This window comes from Lepidochelys kempii, chromosome 6 (assembly GCF_965140265.1).
Source record: "Lepidochelys kempii isolate rLepKem1 chromosome 6, rLepKem1.hap2, whole genome shotgun sequence".
Taxonomy (NCBI): Eukaryota; Metazoa; Chordata; order Testudines; family Cheloniidae; genus Lepidochelys; species Lepidochelys kempii.
In genome coordinates, this window is record NC_133261.1 from 41,878,149 (window position 1) to 41,904,864 (window position 26,716).

The following is a 26,716-nucleotide window of genomic DNA, read 5'->3' on the forward strand; positions in this document are numbered from 1 at the left end:
AATTTAGGCTCCTGGCTAAATTAGGAAATGCTATTCCTTTCAAGGTAAATAAAAGTCAAATGGAAAAGTTCAAACAAGCCCTTCAGTCAGCTATTCTTCTTCGAGTGATTGTTCATGTCCATTCCAATTAGGTGTGCGCGCACCCCATGCATGGACATCGGAAACTTTTCCCCTTAGCAGCTCACGTCAGGATGGCAGGGGAGCCCCTAGAGTGACACCCTCATGGCGATGTATATATTACCCTGCCAGTCCAACCCCCCTTCAATTCTTTCTTACCATCTGTGGTGACGTTGGAACGTTTCTCTCTCTCTCTTGCTTGCGACTGATCCCTTAGCTTTTCATAGATAGTTATCAGTTAGTTAGAAATCCATTGTTTCAGGTGTCTGGAAGCTAGTTCCAGCACCAGCCTTGGGCTGCAGGGCATGCCGGAAGCCCAGGGTTTCAAAGCTTGCGCCACATGCCGCAAGTCTATGCCCAACAGCAATCCCCACGACTCCTGTCTCTGGTGACTGGGAGAGTCTCATCAGGCAGAGCGCTGCAAGATCTGCAATGCCTTTAAGCTGTGCACCAAGAAAGAAAGAGACTTTCGCCATAAGCAGTTGCTCATGGAGGCCGCGTTACAACCACCAGCCTCTGACCAACTGGCACCGGCCCTGGCTTCCTCAGTGCGAAGTGCCCTGGCGTCTGTGTGTGACCCAGCACCACCCAGGTATTGTAAATCATCGGCACCAAGATGGGACAACCAACTTCAGCACTGGTCCGCTTCTCCGGCACCAACTAAGCGGCACAAGCAAGGGGAAAGAGGGCGCTCTCCCCATAGAGCTACTAAGCCACTCAAAAACACTCCTGACACGCAAAGACACATTGTGGGCCCAAGCCAAGAATTGGCTCTGTCGACTACGGCACTACAGGTCCCGTTGATTCCAGTACCCAGCGGATTCAGTGCCAATGAAGGGCTGGAGGAAGTCCTCGAACACCCCTCCACACCCGACGCTTTTGAGGCAGCAAAAGACCTCATTGAGTTGTCAGGGAGGGAGAAGGGAAAAGGAAGAAGGGAGGGAGGCAGTGCAGGAAGTGCAGGGAGAAGCCTCTGGCACCACCTAGAATGATGCCGTCCAGAGGGAAGCTGGCAATGGTGCGCCGCTCGAGGTCGCAGTCTTGGCACCGCTCACAGTCAAGTTTGGCTTCCTTTTATTCCCCGGAGCCCACGACCCAGCGTGAGGTTATGGCACCAGAGGCGAACCAGCCAGCGGTGCCCACGGCAAATCCACGCCAGTCCCCGACTCCATCGGTCGCCTGGCACCAGAGTACGGCACCGATGTCACTAGCACCGAGTGCGAGACACCGATCCTGGTCCCGAGACTCCTGGTACCGTTCACGGTCCCGGTCAGCCAGGCACCCTGCGACTGCTCAACGTTCGGCATCGCCCTGGTCCTCTCAGTCAGCATTCTCCGGATCCGAGGCCGACTTCGGTCACTCTAGCTATAGTAGACATAGAACAATAGCTAGCAGAGAATCCCAAACAGCCTGGCAGCCACAATGGCCCCCTCCGGGTCAGTGGCCCTTCTAGACCCCATGGGCCTACCACCAGCAACAGGGCATCTTCTCCAGAGCCTCTAGGTCTGGACAGTCTATGCAACGCCATTCCAGGTCACCACACAGGCACCCATCAAGGACAAGGGAGGCCACTCTCTCTAGGCCACCCCCAGATCCACAACAGCAACTGACACCCCCAGCCCAGTACCTGAGGCGGTGCCAAGCTCTGTGACACCTCAAGAGGTGTCAGCCCCTCAGGGTCCTGAAGTGACCCAGGTCTATGGGGACACGCAGGAGGGTCTAGATGAGGACAACCAGCAGCACCTCACTTCCTCCTCTTCCCCAGATGAGACTGTGGTGGGTATGTCAGTCTCAGAACCGCCACCAATAGACCACAGGGTTCACCAGGAGCTGCTCTGCAGAATAGCTCTCAGTATGGACCTTCAGGCAGAAGAAACAGTCGAGCAGAAGGATCCGATGGTGGACATCCTGGCTCCCGAGGGTCCCTCCAGAGCCGCTCTCCCTCTCATAAAGACCATACAGTCGAATTACAACACTATATGGCAGACCCCGGTCTCCATCACACCGACGGCCAGGGGGTAGAGAGGAAATACTTCACCCCTTCCAAGGGCTACGAGTTCCTGTTCTGCCATCCGACTCTCTGTTCCCTAGTTGTTTCAGCTGTCAATGAAAGGGAATGACACGGCCAACAAGCCTGAGCCCCAAAGGCCAAGGAAGCTAAGCGTTTGGACCTCTTCAGTAGAAAGGTCTACTCCGGGGGCCTCCAGCTACGTATAGCCAACCAGCAGGCGATCCTCAATAGATACAACTTCAACTCTTGGACAGTAGTGTCCAAGTTTAAGGATCACCTGCCCCAGGACTTATGCTCAAATAAATTGGTTAGTCTCTAAGGTGCCACAAGTACTCCTTTTCTTTTTGCGAATACAGACTAACACGGCTGCTACTCTGAAACCTGCCCCAGGACTCACATTCTGAATTTGCGGCTTTAATCGATGACGGGAAGGCAGTGGCTAAGACTTCCTTACAAGCCTCCATTGATTTAGCGGACTCTGCGGCCAGAACCATTGCCTTGGGGGTAGTCATGCGACGCTCAGCATGGCTCCAGGCATCGGCCTCCCTCCAGAGGTCCAGAATACCCTCCAAGACCTTCCTTTTGAGGGTTCAGGCCTTTTCTCAGTGCAAACAGACTCCAGGCTGCACGGCCTTAAGGATTCTAGGACCACCCTGAAGTCGCTAGGGATGCATACGCCGGCAACCCAGAGAAAGCCCTTCAGGCCTCAGCCTCCGCAGCAGAGGCGGTGTCAACCCTGACCCAGGAAGGAGTCATATCGCAGGTGGGGCAGAAATATCAGGCGCAGACAGAACAACGTGCCTAACCAGGGCCAGAATAAGCCCCAAGCCAGAAACAAGCAAGGGTTTTGAAGGCGTGCCCGAGGACAGAGTACCAACCCAGTTCCCAGATCCATATCCATGGTTTTTAAACTGATTATCCCACTTCTACCATGCGTGGTCCCATATAACATCGGACCGACGGGTCCTATGCACAGTACAGGTGGGATGCTCTCTCTAGTTTTCCTCCTCCCCTCCCTCCCACCCACCTTCCCCGTCCCTTTTCAGGGACCCCTCTCATGAGCAACTCCTTCTGCAGGAGGTTCGTTCGCTCCTCGAGATAGCTCCTGCGGAACTGCCTCCACCGCACCTAAGGGGAAAGGGGATTTACTGCTGTTACTTTCTAATCTCCAAGGCAAAGGGCGGGGGCCTTGGACCCATTTTAGACCTTCGTGGACTCAACAAATTTATGGTCAAGCTCTGGTTCTGCATGGTCTCCCTGAGCACTATTATTTCCTTTTGGATTCGGGGGATTGGTACGCTGCCCTCGACAGGAAGGACGCATACTTTCATATCATGGTCAAGCATGCCCAACTGAGACTCTGACCCTTACAAATGTGGCTCGCACTGTCTTACTGTCCATACAGAGACCCCCTGGACCTTGCTGTGACAATCCTGGGCTGGTGGCTGGACCAACCAGTGGTCTGTGCAGGGGTCCCCTTTGCCAAGCCCCAACCTTCTCTGACATTGAGTCAGATCTGGGCTGGGGCGCACACTTAGGGGACCTGAGGACACAAGGCTTGTGGTTGAGGGACAAGATACCTCTCAACTGATTGAGAGAACTGGTTGAGAATTTCCAAATGGAAGGCAGCTTGGGTGAAAGTGATCATGAAATGGTAAAGTTCATGATTCTAAGGAATGGTAGGAGGGAGAACAGCAAAATAAACACAATGGATTTCAAGAAAGTAGATTTTCACAAACTCAGGGAGTTGGTAGGTACAATCCCATGGGAAATAAGTCTAAGGGGAAAAACAGTTGAAGACTGTTGGCAGTTTTTCAAAGAGACATTATTAAGGGCACAAGAGCAAACTATCCCACTGCGTAGGAAAGATAGGAAGTATGGCAAGAGACCACCCTGGCTTAACCAGGAGATCTTCAATGATCTAAAAATAAAAAAAAAAGAGTCCCACAAAAAGTGGAAACTAGGTCAAATTAGAAAGGATGAATATAAACAAATAACACAAGTATGTAGGGACAAAATTAGAAAGGCCAAGGCACAAAATGAGATCAAACTAGCCAGAGACATAAAGGGTAACAAGAAAACATTCTACAAATACATTAGAAGCAAGAGGAAGACCAAGGACAGGGTAGGCTGGTGTCATAAATATAAAGGGAAGGGTAAACCCCTTTAAAATCCCTCCGGGACAGAGGAAAACTCCTCTCACCTGTAAAGGGTTAAGAAGCTAAAGGTAACCTCGCTGGCACCTGACCAAAATGACCATGAGGAGACAAGATACTTTCAAAAGCTGGGAGGAGGGAGAGAAACAAAGGGTCTGTGTCTGTCTGTATGCTGCTTTTGCTGGGGATAGACCAGGAATGGAGTCTTAGAACTTTAGTAAGTAATCTAGCTAGGTATGTGTTAGATTATGATTTCTTTAAATGGCTGAGAAAAGAACTGTGCTGAATAGAATGACTATTCCTGTCTGTGTGTCTTTTTTGTAACTTAAGGTTTTGCCTACTGGGATTCTCTGTGTTTTGATCTAATTACCCTGTAAGGTATCTACCGTCCTGATTTTACAGAGGTGATTTCTTTACTTCTATTAAAAGTCTTCTTGTAAGAAACTGAATGCTTTTTCATTGTTCTCAGATCCAGGGGTTTGGGTCTGTGGTCACCTATGCAAATTGGTGAGGATTTTTACCAAACCTTCCCCAGGAAGTGGGGTGCAAGGGTTGGGAGGATTTTGGGGGGAAAGACGTGTCCAAACTACATTTCCCAGTAAACCCAGTTAGAGTTTGGTGGTGGCAGTGGAGATCCAGGGACAAAGGATAAAATTAATTTGTACCTTGGGGAAGTTTTAACCTAAGCTGGTGAAAGTAAGCTTAGGAGGTTTTCGTGCAGGTCCCCACATCTGTACCCTAGAGTTCAGAGTGGGGGAGGAACTTTGACAGCTGGTTACTCAATGAGGGGGGAAAACAATAACAGAAAATGTGGAAATGGCAGAAGTGCTTAATGATTTCTTTGTTTCGCTTTTCACCAAGAAGGTTGGTGGCAATTGGACGCCTAACATAGTGAATGCCAGTGAAAATGAGGTAGGATCAGAGGCTAAAATAAGGAAAGGACAAGCTAAAAATTACTTAGACAAATTAGATGTCTTCAGTCACCAGGGTCTAATGAAATGCATCCTAGAATACTCAAGTTGCTGACTGAGGAGATATCTGAGCCATTAGCGATTATCTCTGAAAAGTCATGGAAGACGGGAGAGATTACAGAGGACTGAAAAGGGGAAAAAATAGTGCCCATCTATAAAAAGGGAAATAAGGACAACCTAGAGAATTACAGACCAGTCAGCTTAACTTCTGTGCCTGGAAAGATAATGGAGCAAATAATTAAGCAATCAATTTGGAAACACCTAGAAGCTAATAAGGTGATAAATAACAGTCAGCATGTATTTTTCAAGAACAAATCGTGTCAGACCAACTTGATAGCTTTCTTTGTTAGGGTAACAAGCCTTGTGGATAGGGGAGAAGCAGTAGACATGGTATATCTTGACTTTTAGTAAAGCTTTTGATACTGTCCTGCATGACCTTCTCATAAACAAACTAGGGAAATGCAACCTAGAGGAAGCTACTGTAAGGTGGGTGCATCACTGGTTGGAAAACCATTCCCAGAGAGTAGTTATCAGTTGTTCACAGTCATGCTGGAAGGGCATAACGAGTGGGGTCCTTCAGGGATCAGTTCTGGGTCTGGTTCTATTCTATATCTTCATCAGTGATTTAGATAATGGCATAGAGAGCACAAAGTTTGAGGCCAATACCGAGCTGGGAGGGGTTGCAAGTGCTTTGTAGGATAGGATTATAATTCAAAATGATCTGGACAAACTGGAGGAATGGTCTGAAGTAAACAGGATGAAATTCAATAAGGACAAATGCAAAGTACTCCATTTAGGAAGGAACATTCAGTTGCACACATACAAAATGGGAAATGAGTGCTTAGGAAGGAATACTGCGAAAAGGGATCTGGGGGTCATAGTGGACTACAAGCTAAATATGAGTCAACAAAGTAACACTGTTACAAAAAAAGTGAACATCATTCTGGGATGTATTAGCAGGAGTATGGTAAGCAAGACACGAGAAGTAATTCTTCCAATCTACTCTGCGCTGATTAGGTCTCAGCTGGAGTATTGTGTCCAGTTCTGGATGCCACATTTCAGGAAAGATGTGGACAAATTGGAGAAAGTCCAAAGAAGAGCAACAAAAACGATTAAAGGTCTAGAAAACATGACCTATGAGGGAAGATTGAAAAAAATGGGTTTGTTTAGTCTGGAAAAGAATACTGAGAGGGGACATAACAGTTTTCAAGTTCATAAAAGGTTGTTGACAAGGAGGAGGGGAAAAATTGTTGTTCTTAACCTCTGAGGATAGGACAAGAAGCAATGGGCTTAAATTACAGCAAGGGAGGGTTAGGTTGGACATTAGGAAAAACTTCCTAACTATCAGGGTGGTTAAGCACTGAAATAAATTGCCTCGGGAGGTTGTAGAATCTCCATCGTTGGATATTTTTAAGAGCAGTTTAGACAAACATCTGTCAGGGATGGTATAGATCATACTTAGTCCTGCCATGAGTGCAGGGGACTGGACTAGATGACCTCGTGAGGTCTCTTCCAGTTCTATGACTGTTCCAGCAAAGATCCAAAACACACTGCCTTGAAAAAGGCTGAATCATCCCCAGACTTTCCATTACCAACCCCAGTACCTAAACTGGTGAACCAGACTGCAACATTGGTACCTCCCAAGCCAGCATCTTTAGTACCAGCATCATCGTATAGACTTGTACCTCCTTAAACATCCTCAGCACTGACATTGCTTACCAGGCAGCCCCACCTGGTATAGTCATAGATTCAGTTGGTACCACAGTAGTTTAGATACTTTAAAGACTTGTCTGTATCTGATGAGCCAGCATCTCCAGTACTAATGGATACCACATGACTGTCAGTACTGAGGTCTGCAAGATTGCCTAGACCCTTATCCCTCTCTAGCTCTCATGGTTCCCTGGTACCGTTGGCACCAGGTGAACAACCATCCTTACCTCCAATGTCTGCTTCCTCTCTTAATTATGCCGAAGTCTCTTCTTCAGACTCTCAGATCTATGAACAGGTATCTCCTACATACCACCATAGAGACATCTTTCCAGATACCTATACTGAGAAAGAAACTTCAAGAGCAAGACATTCTCATTCCCGCTGAGATGAGCAACACTCATGCTTCCCCCTCACCTTATAGCCTTCCTCAATTGCCATATTGGGACTCATGGACAGCCTACCATCAACAGTTTTCAAGAGCTCGTAGCTACTCTCTTGGGAATCATTGCAAAAGGCACTCTCCTGACCCATCTCTCCCTCCTCAACAGCCTCAACTTCATGAGTAGTCTTTTGAAGAGAAAAAGGCTAGGGTGGATAAGGAGGTGACACCAAAAACAAACATCTCCTCATCTTCTCCAGATAAGGCTGTGATGTCTCCTCCACCTTCTTATGCTGATGATTTTAAACAGCGTCAAGACCTGATGAAATAAATGGATTGCTGACTTACTACAGATCCCATTGAAGGAGGTCCGAGTTCATTCTTCCCTCTCTGCTGTTCTTAATTACCTGGTGGTTTTAAAGAAGTCAAGTCATTCTGTGGGTTCTGTCAGAGTTCATTAGGCAGCTATTTCATTCCCCTGTGCAAGGATAGTCAATCTTTGCTCATCCCACAACTGAAAGATTCATCAAGGGGTTGGATAAACTTTTTCTGCAAATTAGACAGCCTACTCTTGTATGGGAAGTTAACTTGGTCCTTAATGGTCTTATGAAACTTCCTTTTGAGCCATTAGCTAAGTGTTCTCTGATGTATTGATCTATGAAAACAACCTGTTTAGGTTATCACCTCTGCCTGTAGGATTGGGGAACTAGGTGCACTAAATGCCTGATCCTGCCTTTAAGATAAGACATTGTTATGCCATATCCCTAGTTCATATCTAAAATATCCAAGTCATTATTTTCTATTTGGACAGAACTAAACCATTCAGAAAGTTTTCCAGACTATTCATTTCAGTTGCAGACAGATCCAAAAGATCAGTTTTTATCCAAAGACTTTCAAAGTGAGTTTCCAGTTGTATTCCTGTTTGTTACCAGACTTCTAATATTCAGCTCCCTTCAAGAATAATAGCCCATTCAACAAGATCACAAGCTGCTTTCATGACACTTAATATAAATGTTCCCATTACTGAAATTTTAAAAGTAGAAACATGGGCATCGGTTAACATTTTCCCCAAACACTATGCTCTGATATATGCTTCTAGATCAGATGATGCTGTTGGCATAGCAGTCTTTCGTTGTTGGGTCCAGCTCCAAAGCCCCCTCTTCTTTCAGAGGCTACTGCTTAGAAATCACCTGAAGTGGAGCACTCACAGGGACCCTACTTGAAGGAGAAGTTATTCACCATGTGCAGTAATTGGAGTTCTTCAAATTGTGTGTCCTTATGGGTGCTATGCTACCTGCCCTCCATCCCCTGTGCTTCAGAGTTTCCTTAAAGAGACTTTGCAGTAGAGAAAGAACTCCTGGTAATCCGCCCATACAGCCCTATATATCCTCAATACGGGGCATGAGGAGTTGTAGGGTGTATGCGTGGGTTGAACGGGCACTGCTACTGAAAATCTCCGATCAAAGGTGTATGGAGTGCATGCACACCTGAAGTGGAGCACTGACAGGGGCCCACATCTCAAAGAACTTCAGTTACTGCACATGGAGAATAACCTCTTTTTTGGGGACTGAACTGGTTGGTTCTCTCAAAAGGAGAACCACTACATATTTTGCTACCTCACTAATAGCTTCTTCACTGACCGTCAAGGTTCTTTTTTTATTTCCAAGCCCCCTTTATCAGAATGTATTTCTGGCCAGACTACAATTCCTATGGTCCTCTTGGGAACTACACTTCCTAGGATTCCTTGGTTCTGGGCTGAAGTTAATGAAGGCTGTGCCTGGCTGATAGCCTCTTTTTAAAGGCCTGCACACATTATTACAGTGAAAATATGGGTAGAAGTATTCTGAACATAGTGTAGTCTAGAGAGTTAAGACTTGGGGAGGTTTTAGAGCATCAACAGTGAAGGCCAGAGGAAAATAAAGCATGGATGTGGATTTCAGCAGAGGTAGAGAAGATGCAGTGATATAATTGGGCAATATTGTGACAATGGTTGTAGGTTAATATACACACATATGGAGATGCAGGGGGGAAATATATTCTGGGCCACAAATTTACTCTGTCAAGAGAGACAGGGAGAACTGACATGAATTATTAACAATGTTGAAATATCTACGAAGATGACTGTTATCGTAAAAGTGGTGATTATAGTTAAAGACAAGACTAAGATGGTAGAAAAAAGTAGTGGTCCAAGAAATTAACTTTTTTGGACTCTGTACAGGAGGGTCTTGACGCAGAAAAAGAGTCATCCTCTGACGTGGTACAGTTAGATTATTGAGAGCAGAATCTTTGCAGGTGTCTCTGGTTTCCTGCTGCTGAGCTATGTAGGTAATCCAGGAGGAAGGAATAGTCCACAGTGGCCAATTCAGTGACCAGTGATGTCAAACCATATGACAGAGAAAGTGTAATGAGAAGTAAAAACAAGGAGGTTGTTAACCATAAGGAGGAGAGCAGTTTTCATGCTATATCCAGAGTAAAACACATATGAAGACAGGTCATGGGTATTATCTGAGATGGAATTGGAAAAATGAGAAGCCTATATTTCCAAGAACTTTGAGAAAGGCAAAGTTAAAGAATGGGCCGTATTAGTGAGACAGTCAAGGATTTTTTAAGAAATTGTAGAGAGGCAGATTTTATAGAATTGGAGCAGATGCTAGGGGAATGAGAATTGTTCACAATGTTTTAATGTAGTGAGAAAGAGTAGGAGCCATGTGTGTAAAAGTGTAAAGGAAGAGTGTAAAGGAAGTTACAGGAGGCAGTTTGCCTGAAATATCCAGGGTTGAATAAGGGGATGGATTAGCAAGAAAGGAGAAGGCAGCAATGGGGAAGTGTCTCGAGTCGGAGATATTAATAGTAGCAGTAGTAGTAGTATTACCATAGCACCTAGGAGCCCTAGTCATGTATCAGGACTATGTACAAAGTGTTATACAAACAGAGAATAAAAAGATGGTCCTTACCATAAAATGCTTATTATCTAAATGGTGGGAAATAGAAAACACTGACAAAATGATGCCTGCAGGCTCCATAGATTTGGTATGGGAAAGGCTGATAGAAAAAGATCTGAAGGGTGGGTGAAGAAGAAGGTTCCTGGTATAGAAGAAAGAACAAAGATTACCAGGGAAATAAAAGAAGAGTAGAAATTAGATTTTGTAGCCAATAAAGGCACAATAAAGATGGGGGTTGGTATTTTAGTGGTTTATGTGGGTTGTTGAGACCACTGCTTTGTGGAAGTCAAACCATGAGCCAGTCTTGCTGACTCTGTTAGGAAGGTGGAATATAAGGAACTGTAGAGCATCTGATAAGGTTTCCAGATCTCTTAACAGATATTGAGATAACATACAATAATGCTTTTAAGAAACTAGCCACTGTGTTAGGGAGCCCACAACTGCTGGTGTGAAAAATAGTGGGAGTTTTGACAGGGAATAGGTTGGTTAAAGGCAGAGAGCAGCACAAGTAATTGGCAGAGAAGGGTCAGGTAGAGAGGCTTTAAGAGAACAAATCTAGTCAAAGACTATGTTGGGATTAAGGCGAGGAGAATGAAAAAAAAAAAAGCTTTCAAAGGGGAAAGTGGTTGAAAAGGTAGTTCAGTCAGTGATGATGTCAAGTATCAGGGGGTAGCTGTGTTAGTCTGTATCCACAAAAATAACAGTCTTTAAGGTAAAAAGAAAAGGAGTACTTGTGGCACCTTAGAGACTAACCAATTTATTAGAGCATAAGCTTTCGTGAGCTACAGCTCACTTCATCAGATGCATATCGTGGAAACTGCAGCAGACTTTATATATACACAGAGAGATTGAAGTGTTCTCCGACTGGTTTATGAATGTTATAATTCTTGACATCTGATTTGTGTCCATTTATTCTTTTACGTAGAGACTGTCCAGTTTGACCAATGTACATGGCAGAGGGGCATTGCTGGCACATGATGGCATATATCACATTGGTGGATGTGCAGGTGAACGAGCCTCTGATAGTGTGGCTGATGTTATTAGGCCCTGTGATGGTGTCCCCTGAATAGATATGTGGGCACAATTGCAACAAAGCCCGTTGCAATCACTTCAAATCTCTCTGGTCACGCAATCACAGACATGAAGGTCGCTATCTTAAAACAAAAAAACTTCAAATCCAGACTCCAGCGAGAAACTGCTGAATTGGAATTCATTTGCAAATTGGATACTACTAATTTAGGCTTAAATAGAGACTTGGAGTGGCTAAGTCATTATGCAAGGTAGCCTGTTTCCTCTTGTTTTTTCCTACCCCCCCCCCCAGATGTTCTGGTTTAACTTGGATTTAAACTTGAAGAGTGGTCAGTTTGGATGAGCTATTACCAGCAGGAGAGTGAGTTTGTGTGTGTATGGGGGTGGGGGGGATGTGAGAAAACCTGCATTTGTGCAGGAAATAGCCCAACTTGATTGTCATGCACATTGTGTAAAGAGTTGTCACTTTGGATGGGCTATCACCAGCAGGAGAGTGAATTTGTGTGGGGGGGTGGAGGGTGAGAAAACCTGGATTTGTGCTGGAAATGGCCCACCTGATGATCACTTTAGATAAGCTATTACCAGCAGGACAGTGGGGTGGGAGGAGGTATTGGTTCATATTCTCTGTGTATATATAAAGTCTGCTGCAGTTTCCACGATATGCATCTGATGAAGTGAGCTGTAGCTCACGAAAGCTTATGCTCTAATAAATTGGTTAGTCTCTAAGGTGCCACAAGTACTCCTTTTCTTTTTGCGAATACAGACTAACACGGCTGTTACTCTGAAACCAGTCTTTAAGGTGCCACCGGACTCCTTGTTGTTTCAGTCAGTGAGTTACTTATCCCAAGTATATATAGACATTTAATTTGCAGTGTGCTTCTGAACAGGGAATAAAGCCCAATGTCCGATTATTACTGGGCTTTAAGAAATCCATATCATCAAATTTCCAACAAGGTCCTATTCAGAAATATTGGAAATTGTCAGTAAAATTAATGTAAAACTATTATAACTCTTGTAGTCCTCCGAATAAATGTTAAAGGCAGAGAACATGAATTGAAAAAAATATACAGGAAATCTGTTGAACTAAATACCCAAGTAAAACTTTTATGTAAGGAATCCTGATCAGACCGGAAAACAATAAGAAAAGTGTGAGAACTATTTGTCTGAGCAGCCTGAGAAATTGGATGTGCAGTTTCGTAGGAGGTGGATTATAAGTTTGAAAAAGATAGTAAAAGTATCTAACAGCAGTTTTGGCTGCTTGGACATCAGCCAGCTGTCCTCTGTTCCTAAATCTGTTCAGGGTCAAGAATTGAGGGGGCCTGACCAATCCAGAGTCCATCTTGTAAAACTAGAGCCTGAAGCAAACACTTTAAAATAGGCTTGACACTTTCTAAAGGTTATAACGAGTAAATAAACCATCAAATTACTCCTCTTTTATTGTTATGATAGTGTTTTTGTAAAAACACTTAAATCCTTGTAGTCCTAAGGCATCTAATAAAAAATAAACACTTTAAAGGTTTTTTGTTCTTTGATAGCTTATTAAAGTTATATACAATATTTTCTTCCTTAATATAACAAAGTTGTTTTTTTAAACAGCTTCGGGAACTTCTTTAAATGGGAGAGCAACTTCTAAAAACTTTCAATCCACAATGAGTAAAAGACAGAGGAAGTCAAAGAGTTAATGTTGGCTAAGGTTTTTAATTGTTGGCAATTTCACATATGAACGTCTTTATCAGATAATTGTTACTCTCCCAGGCAATTTAATATGGTGGTAGCTTTACACCATTGTCATTGTATACACTGGTATATCTGATTGTTTCCAAATTATTTTTTGTAATATCTAGGACAGAAATCCAGACAAAGTTTGTGTAGGTTTGGGAAGAAATTAAAAAGCCCTATTGGTTCAGTGTTTTTTTTTAGGCCATGAATTTATTAAAGCCTGTTTTGTTTTGTTTTGAAATCTAATTTTCAAACCTGTATTGAATGGTCTGTGTTTGTTTAGTTAAAATTAAAATGCTTAATATTAACATAATAGCTAAATATTAAGGTTTTTAACTAGCATTAGTAACAGTAAATTTTTCTGAGTTCTAACATTTTAAACCAAAATATATACTGAAATGTAGCTCCCATTGTTTGCTCATGCCCTCATTCACATTTAAAGTTCTTTAGTTACATATACATTTTGAAATTAAACAAATTGAAATGGAGTGTGTGTTGGATTAAGAATAGTCTGCAAAATATATTTTTTATAAAATAATTATCTTGTAATTTAAACTAAAGCTCATTGACTACATTCAGACAATTGTTAACAAGTGAGCTCTAGAAGCATAAATCCAGTTAACTGGAATGGACTTTCATGGGCAGAGAACTTGAGAGACTGGTTTATAGTACTTTATGCAAACCCTTTTTAAATGTTATGTACTTTTTCCTATATTTTCTTTTTCATCATAGCTAATTATGAAACTACTGTATAGGTGCCCAACCTTATTGCCATTTAAATCAGTGCTAGTTTTATCATTGATTTCAGTGGGTCCAGAATCAGTGTGAATTAATAGCTGTTTTCCCCCTTTTTATCAGTCTCCTTCTCATGTCTTAATTATTTGTTAGTCAACTGTCTATGGTTTTATAATGACGAACTATGAATTTTGGCTTTACTGAATGCATCAAAAGAAGAAGACGTAAAGAAAAAAGCTTTTGTTTAGACACAACTGTGTTTTTGTAATAGCTAGACTTGAGAAATTTAACTTTTTTATATATATATAATTTGGATGGATAATACTGATGTTTATTTTGAAGCATTTTTTCCAATTTTTATCAATTTTAAATTTTCACAGTTGCGGGAAAGTATGGGGTAGAGGTCAGACAAAAAGGTAAAGCTTTGTAACCATTAAAACACAAATTGTCAATGTCACATGTCAAAATATACTAAGTAAATATACTTAAATCAAACTAATAACTTATCATACAGCATTTTTCTTCCTTTGCCTATCTGTAAATTTTGATTACTGTTGATGGAAACACTATTTTTTTGGCGGTTTGTCTGTGTACAGTGAGATCAATGTTTACTTACATTTATCAACAAAAATCTAATCCTTTCCAAGCCTAGTAACATCCAAGGAAAGACAAAAAGTGTATAACAATCAAAATGGATATTTTAAATATATACTTTTAAAAATTAGCTGGAGTGTAGTGAAGGCTAGACAAAAGCATTTTTAGGGCTCAATCCTGCAAACATGTAAACTCTTTAGTGACTTTGCAAAATTTAATCACTTTAGTCCCACTGTAGTCAGAATCCAAATGGGGGCAAGAAACTGCTACTTGAGTGACCACTTATGTGAGTACAGTTACTTACTTATGTGAAAAAGAACAGGAGTACTTGTGGCACCTTAGAGACTAACAAATTTATTTGAGCATAAGCTTTCATGGGCTAAAACCCACTTCATCGGATGCATACTGTGGAAAATACAGTAGGAAGATATATATACACAGAGAACATGAAACAATGGGTGTTATCATACACACTATAACAAGAGTGATCAGTTAAGGTGAGCTATTACCAGCAGGAAAGAAAAAAAAAAATTTGTAGTGATAATCAAGATGGGCCATTTCCAGCAGTTTACAAGAACGTGTGAGGAACAGTAGGGGGGGGAAATAAACATGGGGAAATAGTTTTACTTTGTGTAATCACACATCCACTCCCAGTCTTTATTCAAGCCTAATTTAATGATGTCCGGTTTGCAAATTAATTCCAATTCAGCAGTCTCTCGCTGGAGTCTGTTTTTGGAAGTTTTTTTGTTGTAATAGTTTTTTCTCTCTCCTGCTGGTAATAGCTCACCTTAATTGATCACTCTCATTATAGTGTGTATGATAACACGCATTGTTTCATGTTCTCTGTGTGTGTATATATATATATCTTCCGACTGTATTTTCCACTGCATGCATCCGATAAAATCTAAAAAAAAAGATTTTAGCCCACGAAAGCTTATGCTCAGATAAATTTGTTAGTCTCTAAGGTGCCACAAGTACTCCTGTTCTTTTTTATGGATACAGACTAATGCGGCTGCTACTCTGAAACCTTACTTATGGGAGTGTTTGCAGGACTGAGCTCATAAATTGCAGATTTCTGTCTTCTACTGTTGTTCTCTGTATCTCACGCTCATTTAAAAACAATCATTATGCTATGTTAAAGAAGCAGTTGCTACCATTGCATCCTTAAAATTTGAGGGATTATGATAAATAAATTCATAATGATCAAGAGGACATTTTACTTGCAAAATCTTTACTTAGTATTTTCTACAAGAGTTTTGTTAATGATGTATCCTGGTTTTTTCTTTTCATTAATGTATAGTTTGGTAGTAGCACATGCTAATGGGCATTTGTAAATAAATTGTTTGAGACTTCTATAAGAAGTTATCAGGTATTCAAAATAATTGGCTTTTGCCACCAATGGGGGAGGATATGGGATGCTTTCTAATTCACTGTGTATAGATTAATATAAGAAAACTAATTTGTTGAAGTTAGAAAGTGTCACTCTCTCAGGGAGTACAGAGAAACCATTTTATTATCTTTTTAAATTTTGTGCTTGCCACTGAGATCTGTTGGAAGTTATGGCCATGTGCACAGAGGATCTGTGCTTCTGGAGTAGTTCCAGGGTTTTCTATCCCATCCCATAGCTTCCTGACTATGTGGCTATTGCCCTTGAAAACCTCTTTAGAAGGGGGTTCCCAGAAAAGGTTATTAGGATGTATCAAATTTACCGCAGATTTCCTACAGGGTTCATATAGTTCATATACTACAGCATACTTCTTTGGAGACTGGAAACATGAGGAAGAGAGTGTTATGGCAATGTCTGATCCTCTCACTCTGCAAAGGAAGGGAGCATCCATGTGTGATACTGTATGGAATCCGTGGGACACTTTAGTATATTATGAATACCAATATTGTAAAATTGCAATGAGTTATGCCAGATATGCCGTGTAAGGTATCTGCAAAAATGCTATAATTGGCCAAGTATAATAATCTTGTTTATATGTTTATATTTCCTTTGTATTGCAAGTTATAGATATGTATGGTATGTCAAGTTTTTCCAAACTTGTGCTGTGCATCTGGGTGACACTCCGAGACAGATTGGCATCAGCACTGCCTACCCTGCTTGATGGCCCATCAAGGGACATCAACTGTACAATGAACCCATTGAAAGGATCAGGGGCTACACCTTATGACTCAGCAAGGTGTGCTGGGCACAGAGGCGGATTTACAGTGAAACACAGGGTGCCCTGGCATGGGGTCCCCCAATGACAGGACCCAAGGCCGGGCAGCTGCAGGGGCAGAAGCTTGGTCCTGCCGGCTCCAGGGGTTCCTGCTGCAGGGCAGGCTCCGCCCACACCCACCAGCAGTCAAGCTCCCCCCTCCCCTGCCTCTTCCCTGCCTCCTCCCCTGAGCGTGCAGCCTTCCCGCCCCTCTCCCTCCCAGTGCTTCACCCGCTGCCAAACGGCTGTTTGCCAGCGCTCCTGGAGGGAGGGGGAGGAGTGGGGCTGCAGCAAGCTCGGGGAAGGAGGCAGAGAAGAGGTGGGAATGGGGTCTTGGGGAAGGGGGTGGAATCAGGGCAGGGCGGAGCAAAGGCGGGCCCCGCATTCCCCCTACACATACCCCACCCAGCCCCCTGCTGTGAGCCACTCAGGGCAGGGGGCTCGTGTGGGCCAGGGGGCTGGGAGAATTCCTATGACCCCAGGCCAGTCCCCCATCCCCCTGCCCTGACTCCTGCACCCACCTCTCACACTCCCACGACCACCGCCCTGACTCCTGCACCCCCCCACATCCCCAGCCCCACCCTGAGCACCAAATGGGAGTTCCTGCAACCCCCCACACACATTCCCACACCCCAGCCCTGAGCCCCCTCCTGCACTCTAACTCCTGGCCAGAATTTGCACCCCAACCCCCAGCCCACTCCTGCACCCTAACTTCCTCCCAGACCCTGTGCCCCCAGCCATGACTCCTGCACACCCTCACACATCCTCTGCCTTCCATGATTCCTGCATCCCCGCCCCCACAGCCCCAGCCCTGACTCCTGCACCCCTCTCACACACTCCTAGCCATGACTCCTGCACCCCCTCACACACTCCAAGCCCCCTGCCCTCTCTAACTCCTGTAACCCCCTGCCCCCTTGCCCTCCCTGACTCCTGCACCCCCACCCCCACATCCCCACCTGCACCCATCGCACCAAACGGGAGCTGCCAGAGGTAAGCGCTCCACATTCCAACCTCCTGCCCCAGCCCTGAGCCCCCCTCCCTCACCCAAACTCCTGACCAGATCCTGCACCCCAACCCCCCAGCCTGCGCCTGCACCCTAACTCCCTCCCAGACCCTACACCCCCAGCCCTGAGCCCCCTCCCACACCCTAAGTCCTGGCCAGACCCTGGACCCAATGTTTTTTTAAATTTTTTTTTATAAAGTATTCTTATCCAAAGTGCTTTACAATAGTTAGCTAACGGTACAAACAATATTTGGAAAGATCATTAAGTGATCCACCAAGACCCACAGCGATTTTCAGGTGGTCTGTGGAAAAATAAGTTAGACCAGTGGTTCTGAAAGCCGGTCCGCCGCCCATTCAGGGAAAGCCCCTGGCGGGCCGGACCGGTTTGTTTACCTGCCGCGTCTGCAGGTTCGGCTGATCACGGCTCCCACTGGCTGCGGTTCGCCGCTCCAGGCCAATGGGGGCTGCGGGAAGGGTGGCCAGCACGTTCCTTGGCTCGCGCCACTTCCTGCAGCCCCCATTGGCCGGGAGCTGCGATCAGCTGAACCTGCGGACACGGCAGGTAAACATACCAGTCCGGCCTGCCAGGGGCTTTCCCTGATCAAGCAGCGGACCGGCTTTGAGAACCACTGAGTTAGACTACAAAAACAATCAAGGTACCTCACTTTATTTTCATTTACTTGCTATTACTTATAGGAGGAGGATGAAGAAAAAAAGAATGAAAAACGGGGGCAGGGGAGAGAATGTTCTTTTTCTTGGCTGAGTCCCAAGGAGGGCCCCCAAAGATGAAGCTGAGCACAGGGCCCCACTAACTCTAAACCTACCACTGGCTGGGCAAATTGTGTTTGGAACAAAGGAAATACAAGCTGCATGGCAAAAGACTATAAAAGGCAGCTGCATCTTCTCCATTTTTTTTTTTTTATTGCTGCTTCTTACCTCTGGAGTAACTTTTCTACAATGAAGCTCTGAACAAAGGACTGAATGACCCATCTGTGGATATGTTCCAGAGGGACTTTCAAGCCATCAAACTCACCAGTATGGCTAAGAACCTGATATATGGACTTTGAAATCTTTGTATGTATGTAGCTGCTTTATCATTTAACAACTTTCTTCTTGTTCTTTCTTTTTTCTTTATAATAAACCTTTAGTTTTAGGCACTAAAGGATTGGCTGGCAGCATGGTATTTTGGGTAAGATCCATGTCTATACTGACCTGGTAACATGGCTGGCCCTCAGAAGAACATTTTGTATATGTGAGCAGAGTTTCAAAATAACTTCTCACTATACTGGACCTAGGTGCTGATTGGAAGCCAGAGAACTTTTTTTTTGCTTCTAGATAACCAGTGTGGGGATCAGAAGAACAGTTTGTGACTGGCTGGAGAATTTAACTCCAGTATTACGTACCAGTCTTGGGAGTCTCTCTCTCCTTTTTGCAGCCTGCCTGACCTTGGCATTTCCAGTGAGGGCTACGCAGGGTCACATTGCATAGTTGGCAGGATCCACAGAACCAGATCATTTGGGTTTGGATCAGAACCCCATGCTATTCCAAACTTTGAAATTTTGATACTGAGTGTGTTAAAGGTTAAAGTTAGTCACAGTGAGCGATCCATAATCAAAACTGAAGCCCTGAGAGAGAGCCAGCACCTACAATATAAGAGAGAAATGGTGGAACTTCAAATGCAAGAGAAGCAGTTCTTGGCCTGGCTGGAGAAAGAAGCTGAAGAGAGAAGAAAAGCTGCCCAGGAATGCAAAAAGCTAGAACTGGAATGCAATAAGGGTGTCTGTGCAATTTTCTTTTTTTGCTTCTTGATAACCAGTGTGGGGATCAGAAGCACAGTTTGTGATTGTTTGGGGAGTTTAACTTCAGTGTTACCTACCAATCTTGGGAATATCTCTCTCCTTTTTGCAGTCTGCCCTGACCTTGGCATTTCCAGTGAGGGCTACCCCAAGCTCTCCGGGTCACACCATGCATGGGAGGTTTTCTCTAGCACAGTGGTTCTCAACCTTTCCAGACTACGGTACCCCTTTCAGGAACCTGATTTGTCTTGTGTACTCCAAGTTTCACCTCACTTAAAAACTACTAGATTACAATATCAGGCATAAAAATACAAAAGTGTCACAGTACACTATTACTGAAAAATTGCTTACATTTTCATTCTGTCTGTATGAAATTTTAGTTTGTACAGACTTTGCTAGTACTTTTTATGTAGCCTGTTGTAAAACTAGGCAAATATCTAATGAGTTGATATACCCCTGGAGGACCTCTGCGTATCTCCAGGAGTACACATACCCCTGGTTGATAACCACTGCTCTAGCATATGAATCTTCACAGGATATTTCAGATCTATGAATCTATCAAGACAACAACAAATACTACTGCTGCTAAACTCATATATATTTTCTATCAAAAGATCTCAAAGAGTATGTATATCTATGAGAAATAATAGTAGAATAATAGTTCAAAGACTCTTTTGGGGGGGGGATAACAGCCATTAATCAAATATCATTGTTTCCAAAACAGCAGGGATTCAATATATACTACCCTCGATATGTTAATATACTATTGTAAATATATTGTTTAATTCAAAGGCAATTTGCATGGAAAATACTACTGGTTTTACTAGGGTATTGCAAGTCAATAGAAACCCTCACCTAGACTGATCTCAGGAAAGTAATGTATTTTTAGACCTGCTTTAATTTAGGATTTCACCAGAGGCCTCCACAGATGTTTCTCTTGGAAGTTATCATAGTCTGCTGTCCCTGGAGGATATGCCCATTATTATCCCAACTGTTAGGGCTGATTTAGGTTGTGGCCATCACAGGACTACCTTTATTTTGTTAGAATGCAGATCTCAAATTTTTCTGGTATTCAGTGATAGGGTGTATTTTCACCTCTCTCAAACTGCCTTCTTATTCTCTTTATTTAATAAAAATAAGTAAATCTCTAGCCTTTATAGTTGTGAAGAAAACCTTGAAAACAAGCCCAAGAGCAAACATGCATTGATGTCTAAGTTTGTAGAGATCCTGAAATAGTTCTGAAGTGTGAACTGCCCCATTCATCTCAGTGGGTGTTAATTTAGATGCCTGATTATAATAGTTTAACTGCCAACATTATTAACTATTTCACTTCCTAGAAAGAAAAGAAGATCTATACAATTTAGTCTAAATGACAGTTCATTTTGGTATCCCTCATTCGTGGTCTTGGGAGAATATTATGGCTTACGTTTTTGTCCCCAATCAGGAAGGAGCCAAGCCTAAGAAACCTAGCAGGCCATCTAAAACCAACCAAGGAACAGCCAAGCTCAAGAAGCTCAGAGAGTGCATGTAGTTATATACTGAACATCTACACGATCTACTAAGAGCAGTGGCTCAGTGGCGAGAGCTTATTTTGTGTGCAGAGCTTGGAAAAACACCTCTATCTTTTTTCAGTTTGACTACTGCTAGAATGTATCCCACACAGAGGCTCAAATATAACAAGTGTAGCTATCCTTTTAAGAGGGGGATCTTATCTTATGGTATTCTCCTCATTAAGACAATGATCAATGGCAGAGAGAAGGCTTACCATTAACCTTTTGGTGCTTAGAACTACATTTCAACATAGCTCCTTAAGCATCTCTAAACATCTTCATGTCTTGGTCACGTGCAATACCAGGACAGTAATGAGTAGTCTACCACAACATACAAGGTCACCAGTAAATGATCAGTTCTTGCTGGAAATCATGACCCTCTGCCAGTAGACAAAATTGTGGTTTTTTTCTTCTCTCTGAGCTTTATATTTGCAGGGGAAGCGCATGTGCATATTGACTTAGCAAAAGGGAGCTGATTTCAGTTAGGAAAAATACACTTTAATATTAAATATTTCAGGAGATCTCCTATAACTTGGTGGCAACCATAATAAACTGTCAGCAAAGGTATCTTTTGCTACCACAGTAGTTGTTTGATCCTTAGGCAGATGCTTTTGTAAAAATTGGGGAATTGACATATATCTTCCCACCTCTGCCTATCTATTGTGAATTTTTTCCAGTCTATGAAGCAGGAAAAGGCAAAGATCATGTGTTAATTCCATTTTGGGCTAGATATCTGTGGCTACCAGGCCTTGCTTTAGGATAATCTTCCTGACTGCATGTCTAAATTTACTTTGTACACTTAAGTGCCTTCTCTTTATCTTTTTTGTTCTCACTTGATTGGCACAAAAGCTTCTTGGTCCAAGATGTTGATAAATATTCCACCCTTCTTTCGAAGGTTTTGCTCAGCATCCTAACAAAGATTCTGTTTTGATTATCTCTTCCTGTAGCTAAGATACTTTCAGAAAGTATTGTTCAAGTATGGCCACAATAACAGAAATAACTGTTGGAAGGAAGCTTTCAATTTTATTTTGGAAGACGTCTTGAAGGAGCTGAAGTTTAACACTTTATGGGCAGAGACATTAACCATGTTTATCTGTAGCTAACCATTACTAAATCGATTCGTCAGACATTCATTACATGATGTTGTTTTAGTCTCATCTCAGTGTTGTGGGTTGGTCTCATCAGAGTATTTAGTCATAAAGGTTTTTCAAGCATGAGTTCAAGACAAGCCTATCTTGCTCTATTTCACTCTGACTCTCTCTCTCGGTTTGTGGTAGGATGATGAAGAGGATAGGTATGATAAGGGAAATGTTACTTACTGATAATTAAATTAATTGTTTTCCTAATTCCCAATCTTGCATCTTTTCCTGTCAACCCTTACTTATTTCATTCATGCTGTGATTTTTCTGACTGAAGAGAATGAACATGTTTACTGTTTGTACCATGTGTATGTATATAGTCTTGGTTTAATGGTATTTTGACCTCCTTGCTTTTTGGTGGATAGAAACATACTATTCTACATATTGAACTGTAGCTGAAAAATAGAAGAGCAAAACAACACTAATTGTATTGGTATGTAACTTGTCTTTACTTATGGTTCTTATGTGTTTAAAATTATGGATAATTACCTTTTTATTTTTTAAAACTAGGATGCTGAAATTAATTATGAAGATCAAATTAATAAAATTATTATGGAGAAACAGGAACTTGAGTGGCAGAAGGTTAGTAATTTTTCTATAAGCCTGGTAGTTTTAGTATTTAGTTGTTAGCATTTCATTTAATGGGGTGTTAATGGTGTTCGGAATTAGATACAATTGAATGTTAATTTTTTTTAGCTTATAGTCATATCAGTATTAAAGCATGAGGGCAACTGGATCTGACAACGATCTTCCATACTGCTCATACTATTTTTGGCAATATGGTAGCTGTCCTCAGGTTTCTAAAAATGTGAAATTTCGTTTAAAATATCACAAAATTTGGTATGCTTGGAAGTTTTTGCTAAGAGAGATGTAGAACTTGAAATAATGGTTTTGTATCTCACAGATCAGGTGTCTTGACAGAACTATATAGGGGAGGTAATACAATAGCTGTCTGCACTATGCCTGGCTTTAGCAAGTGCTAATACTATCATGGTTTCAGGAACAACAAATTCACTCAATATTTTTTGGGGGGAAAATCCAAATGAAATTTATTTTCAGCAATAAGTTACATGTTTATACATGTACAGAAGTGATTTGGTAGCATTTACACTTCCAGGATGAAGCCTGAATAAAATGGGTTTAACATTCTTTTTAGGGTTAGGACTCATGAGGTTATATCAAGGATCTGGGTCCCATAAGTTCTACCACACAGAATTGGGGCTGAGAACTCTATCACTAATCAGTCACCCATGTAGTAGATCAGTCCTTTTACTACTTAGAGATATTTCTCCTTTTTATATTAAGGAGGTATTGACAGGTTACTTACAGTCTTTAATCCGTGAGCACCTTAATGAGGCCTCTTCTGTCTCATATCTTCAGATATGTCATATTTATCTCCAAATTTGGGGTCAGGAAGGAATTTTCCCTGGGGTCAGATTGGTAGAGACATTGCGGGACTGGGGAGAGGGTTCACCTTCCTCTGTAGCATGGGTCGCTTTCAGGTTTAAACTAGTGTAAATTGTGAATTCTCTGTAACTTGAAGTCTTTAAACCATGATTTGAGGACTTCTGTAACTCAGACAGAGATTAGGGGGTCTATTTTAGGAGTGGGTGGGTGAGGTTCTGTGGCCTGCAGCATGCAGGAGGTCAGACTATATGAGCACGATGGTACCTTCTGACCTTAAAGTCTGAGTATGAGAGCCTCTCACAGAATTTAGACAAAATGGCTGAGCTGTATGCGGTTTTCTATCCTTTCCATCATCTTGTCTTAAGGACCATGTATAAAATTCAAAGAATGCGTTTTGGAATCATTTTAAAAGAGTGAGTCTTTTTCAAGGGTTACAAGTAAATCATGTTGTTCAGGGATGGTGTCCCTAGCCTCTGTTTGCCAGAAGTTGGGAATGATGTGACGGGCTGGATCACTTGATGATTACCTGTTCTGTTCATCCCCTCTCAGGCACCTGGCATTGGTCACTGTTGGAAGACAGTATGCTGGGATAGATGGACCTTTGGTCTGACCCACTATGGCCGTTCTTATGTTTTATGAGCTTCTTTTCACCTCACAAAGAAAATCAACTGTTCATATTCTAAGTTACCACATTTCTTTACCTCCACAATTGAATGATCAAGGTCATAGTTGGATATAGGAATGGAAGAAAGATAAATGTGTTGTTAGCAACTTATGTACAATTTTATTTGATATTTATGGCACAATTGTTCTTATAGTATCTAACAATTCCTGTTAATAATCCCACACTGAAGCCTAGCTTCCAAAAGGACCATCTTTACAAAACTTTGTCACAGAAATTGCATAAGAAGGTGGTAGTCAGTGTGGTCTTGTGCACTGTGATGTGAAGATTATTAGTTTGGGTCCTGAGCTCAGTCCCTCTCTCACCTGTCGAGGGCTAAGAATACTGCAGAGATAGTTTCTATCCATCCTGGTTAGTTGTGCTATTGTTGTGTAACAGAAACACCATCACCTTTACTGTTTACATAAGCACACACTTTTCTCTGATGTGGAAAATCATATTATTCTAGCACATGAAATAATTTAAATTAAGTCAGTAACAATCTATTAAAATATAGTTTAAATCTTGCATTGCATAAAAAGAATACATAATTTGTTAGAAACAACCAAGAGAAGAAATATGTGATATATTGAAAATCCATCATAAATTTATTGTAGAGGCAGAAATAAAAAGTATTTTTGTGTGTATGGTATGCATTTAGTGATAAGAACAGTGGGGTATGAATTCAATAAAAAACAAGGAATAGAAGATAGTACAAAGAGCAATGCAGTCAAGTTTCTGTTGGAACCATAGAGCCAGTTTTTCATAACTGTATGCAAAAATGCATAATTTACTTCTGCAGTTGTTGATTATGCATAAAAATGTATAGTTAGACATTAAAGTGGTAGTTTGCACACACAATTTAATGATTTAATGTTCAGTTGTAGTAACCGTACATGCAGTACATTGTGCAATTGTGCACAAACAATTATGAAAACCTAATCCTTAACTTAATCCTTTTTTTTCACTTAACTTTTTCACTATCTTTAGTTTTAACTGTGTAAAGATATCAACAGTGTGTTTGGAGTTATTCAAGCCCTGTTTGCTTAAACTGTTTCTTCCTTAGAAGTTTTTTAGTTAGCAGAATTTATAATTTCTTTGAACTCCATAATTCATAACTACATAATTCAAAGCTTCATCCATACTCATTTCATTGAACACCTCCCTAGCTTTCCTAGTGAATCTGGTCAGCAGGACAGGCATATGCTATACCTTGGGATATGGTGAATTTCACATAATTGTTCACAGGTAGATAGAAATTCCTCTATGTCTTCAGTATTTTTGTAAATGGGACAAATTCTTTCTCAGTTTTTGTTGTCACAAGGGGGTGGATTTCCAGGTTGTAGCTCTTCCAAGACTTGGAGCTGGAGTCTGGCAGATTCCTGTTGCATCTGGTGAGCCTTCTCCTCAGTAGCCAGCTGTTCCATATGCCTTAAATGGGCTTCTTTTTCCATATCAGCTTTCTTTTGCTTTTACTGCAATCGAAGATCTATCAGCTTTTGTTCATGTTCAAGTTGCTGCTGGTTTTTCACTGCAAGCATTTTCACTGGGTCTGCTTCCTGAAAACTGACCAATAACAGATTTTTTCAGTTCTTGCTCTGGGGCTTTTTTCCTAAAAGTCAGCCCCCTCTGTAAGCATAATTCTTCAAGGGTTTTTCTGTCAAGATCTTCATACGATCCTTGCTCATTCACTGATTTTAATCCTTAAACTCCAATATCAAAATGAACTTTTGACAAGCGTGTGGTTCTGACTACAAAATCTCAAATAACCATAGGCTAAGGAATCATTCTTTTTGTTGAGTTCAAATTCCTTTTCCTGATTTTTGTTTTATGAATGGCTGTATATTTTTTTCAATATCCTTTTATGTGGTATGTATTGTGCATCAGAGTTTAGATAGCCCTAGAATTTACAAATTTTCATCTATCATATTATGAACAAATAAATATGTGGACTAATAAAATATATTACCTTTCTCCTACATAGTTTTTCTCCATATTCATAACAAATGGGTAATACCTTTCACCAGTGGAATTCAGAGGTGACCTAGAGTCGTTGATGCTGGGGACTTCAGGACTAAGCCTCACTCTTCACCGTGCGCTACCAGAAATTCTTCCTCTGGTGGGAGAGCAAGTTGGCACTTCTGTTCCTCCCAACTAATTTGTTTTACAACTTTATTTTTTATTCATTTTGTGTTCAGACAGAACTCAACATAGAAATGTCATTCATTGATGTAATCCTTTGGTAGGAAGGTAATAGTGGGTAGGCTCCCAGATAATCCCTTAAATTACAAAGCTTTTACTTTATGTAGAAGAACTTACATTTCTGCCTATTATTCTATTGTAATAGGCAACATTTTAAGTTAATATTATGTTTTCCCCTTTACTTCCCAAGCTGTGCAGCACAATGAGAAATTTTTTACCTGATAGTACTCTCTGCTAATAACTACTCTCTTTGTTTAATCCACTCTGGTAGTCTGGTAAATTATCAGAATACAATTTGTAACAAACTGAAAATTTTCTCTAAATGGGAGACATAAACATAAAATTCCCTTCAAATGAGCTAATACAGTTTCAAATTGTTGTCTTAATACTAATA

The 26,716-nt window shown here is 41.9% G+C and overlaps 1 protein-coding gene across 1 annotated transcript in view; it reads left to right on the forward strand.

The window, feature by feature from the left end:
- Positions 1-26,716, forward strand: part of CCDC73 (coiled-coil domain containing 73) — a 140,480-nt gene that overhangs the window by 13,757 nt on the left and 100,007 nt on the right. The window contains exon 4 of the mRNA XM_073350326.1: positions 22,563-22,634. Within this exon, the coding sequence (XP_073206427.1) occupies positions 22,563-22,634 (72 nt within the window). The remainder of the gene's footprint in view (positions 1-22,562; positions 22,635-26,716) is intronic.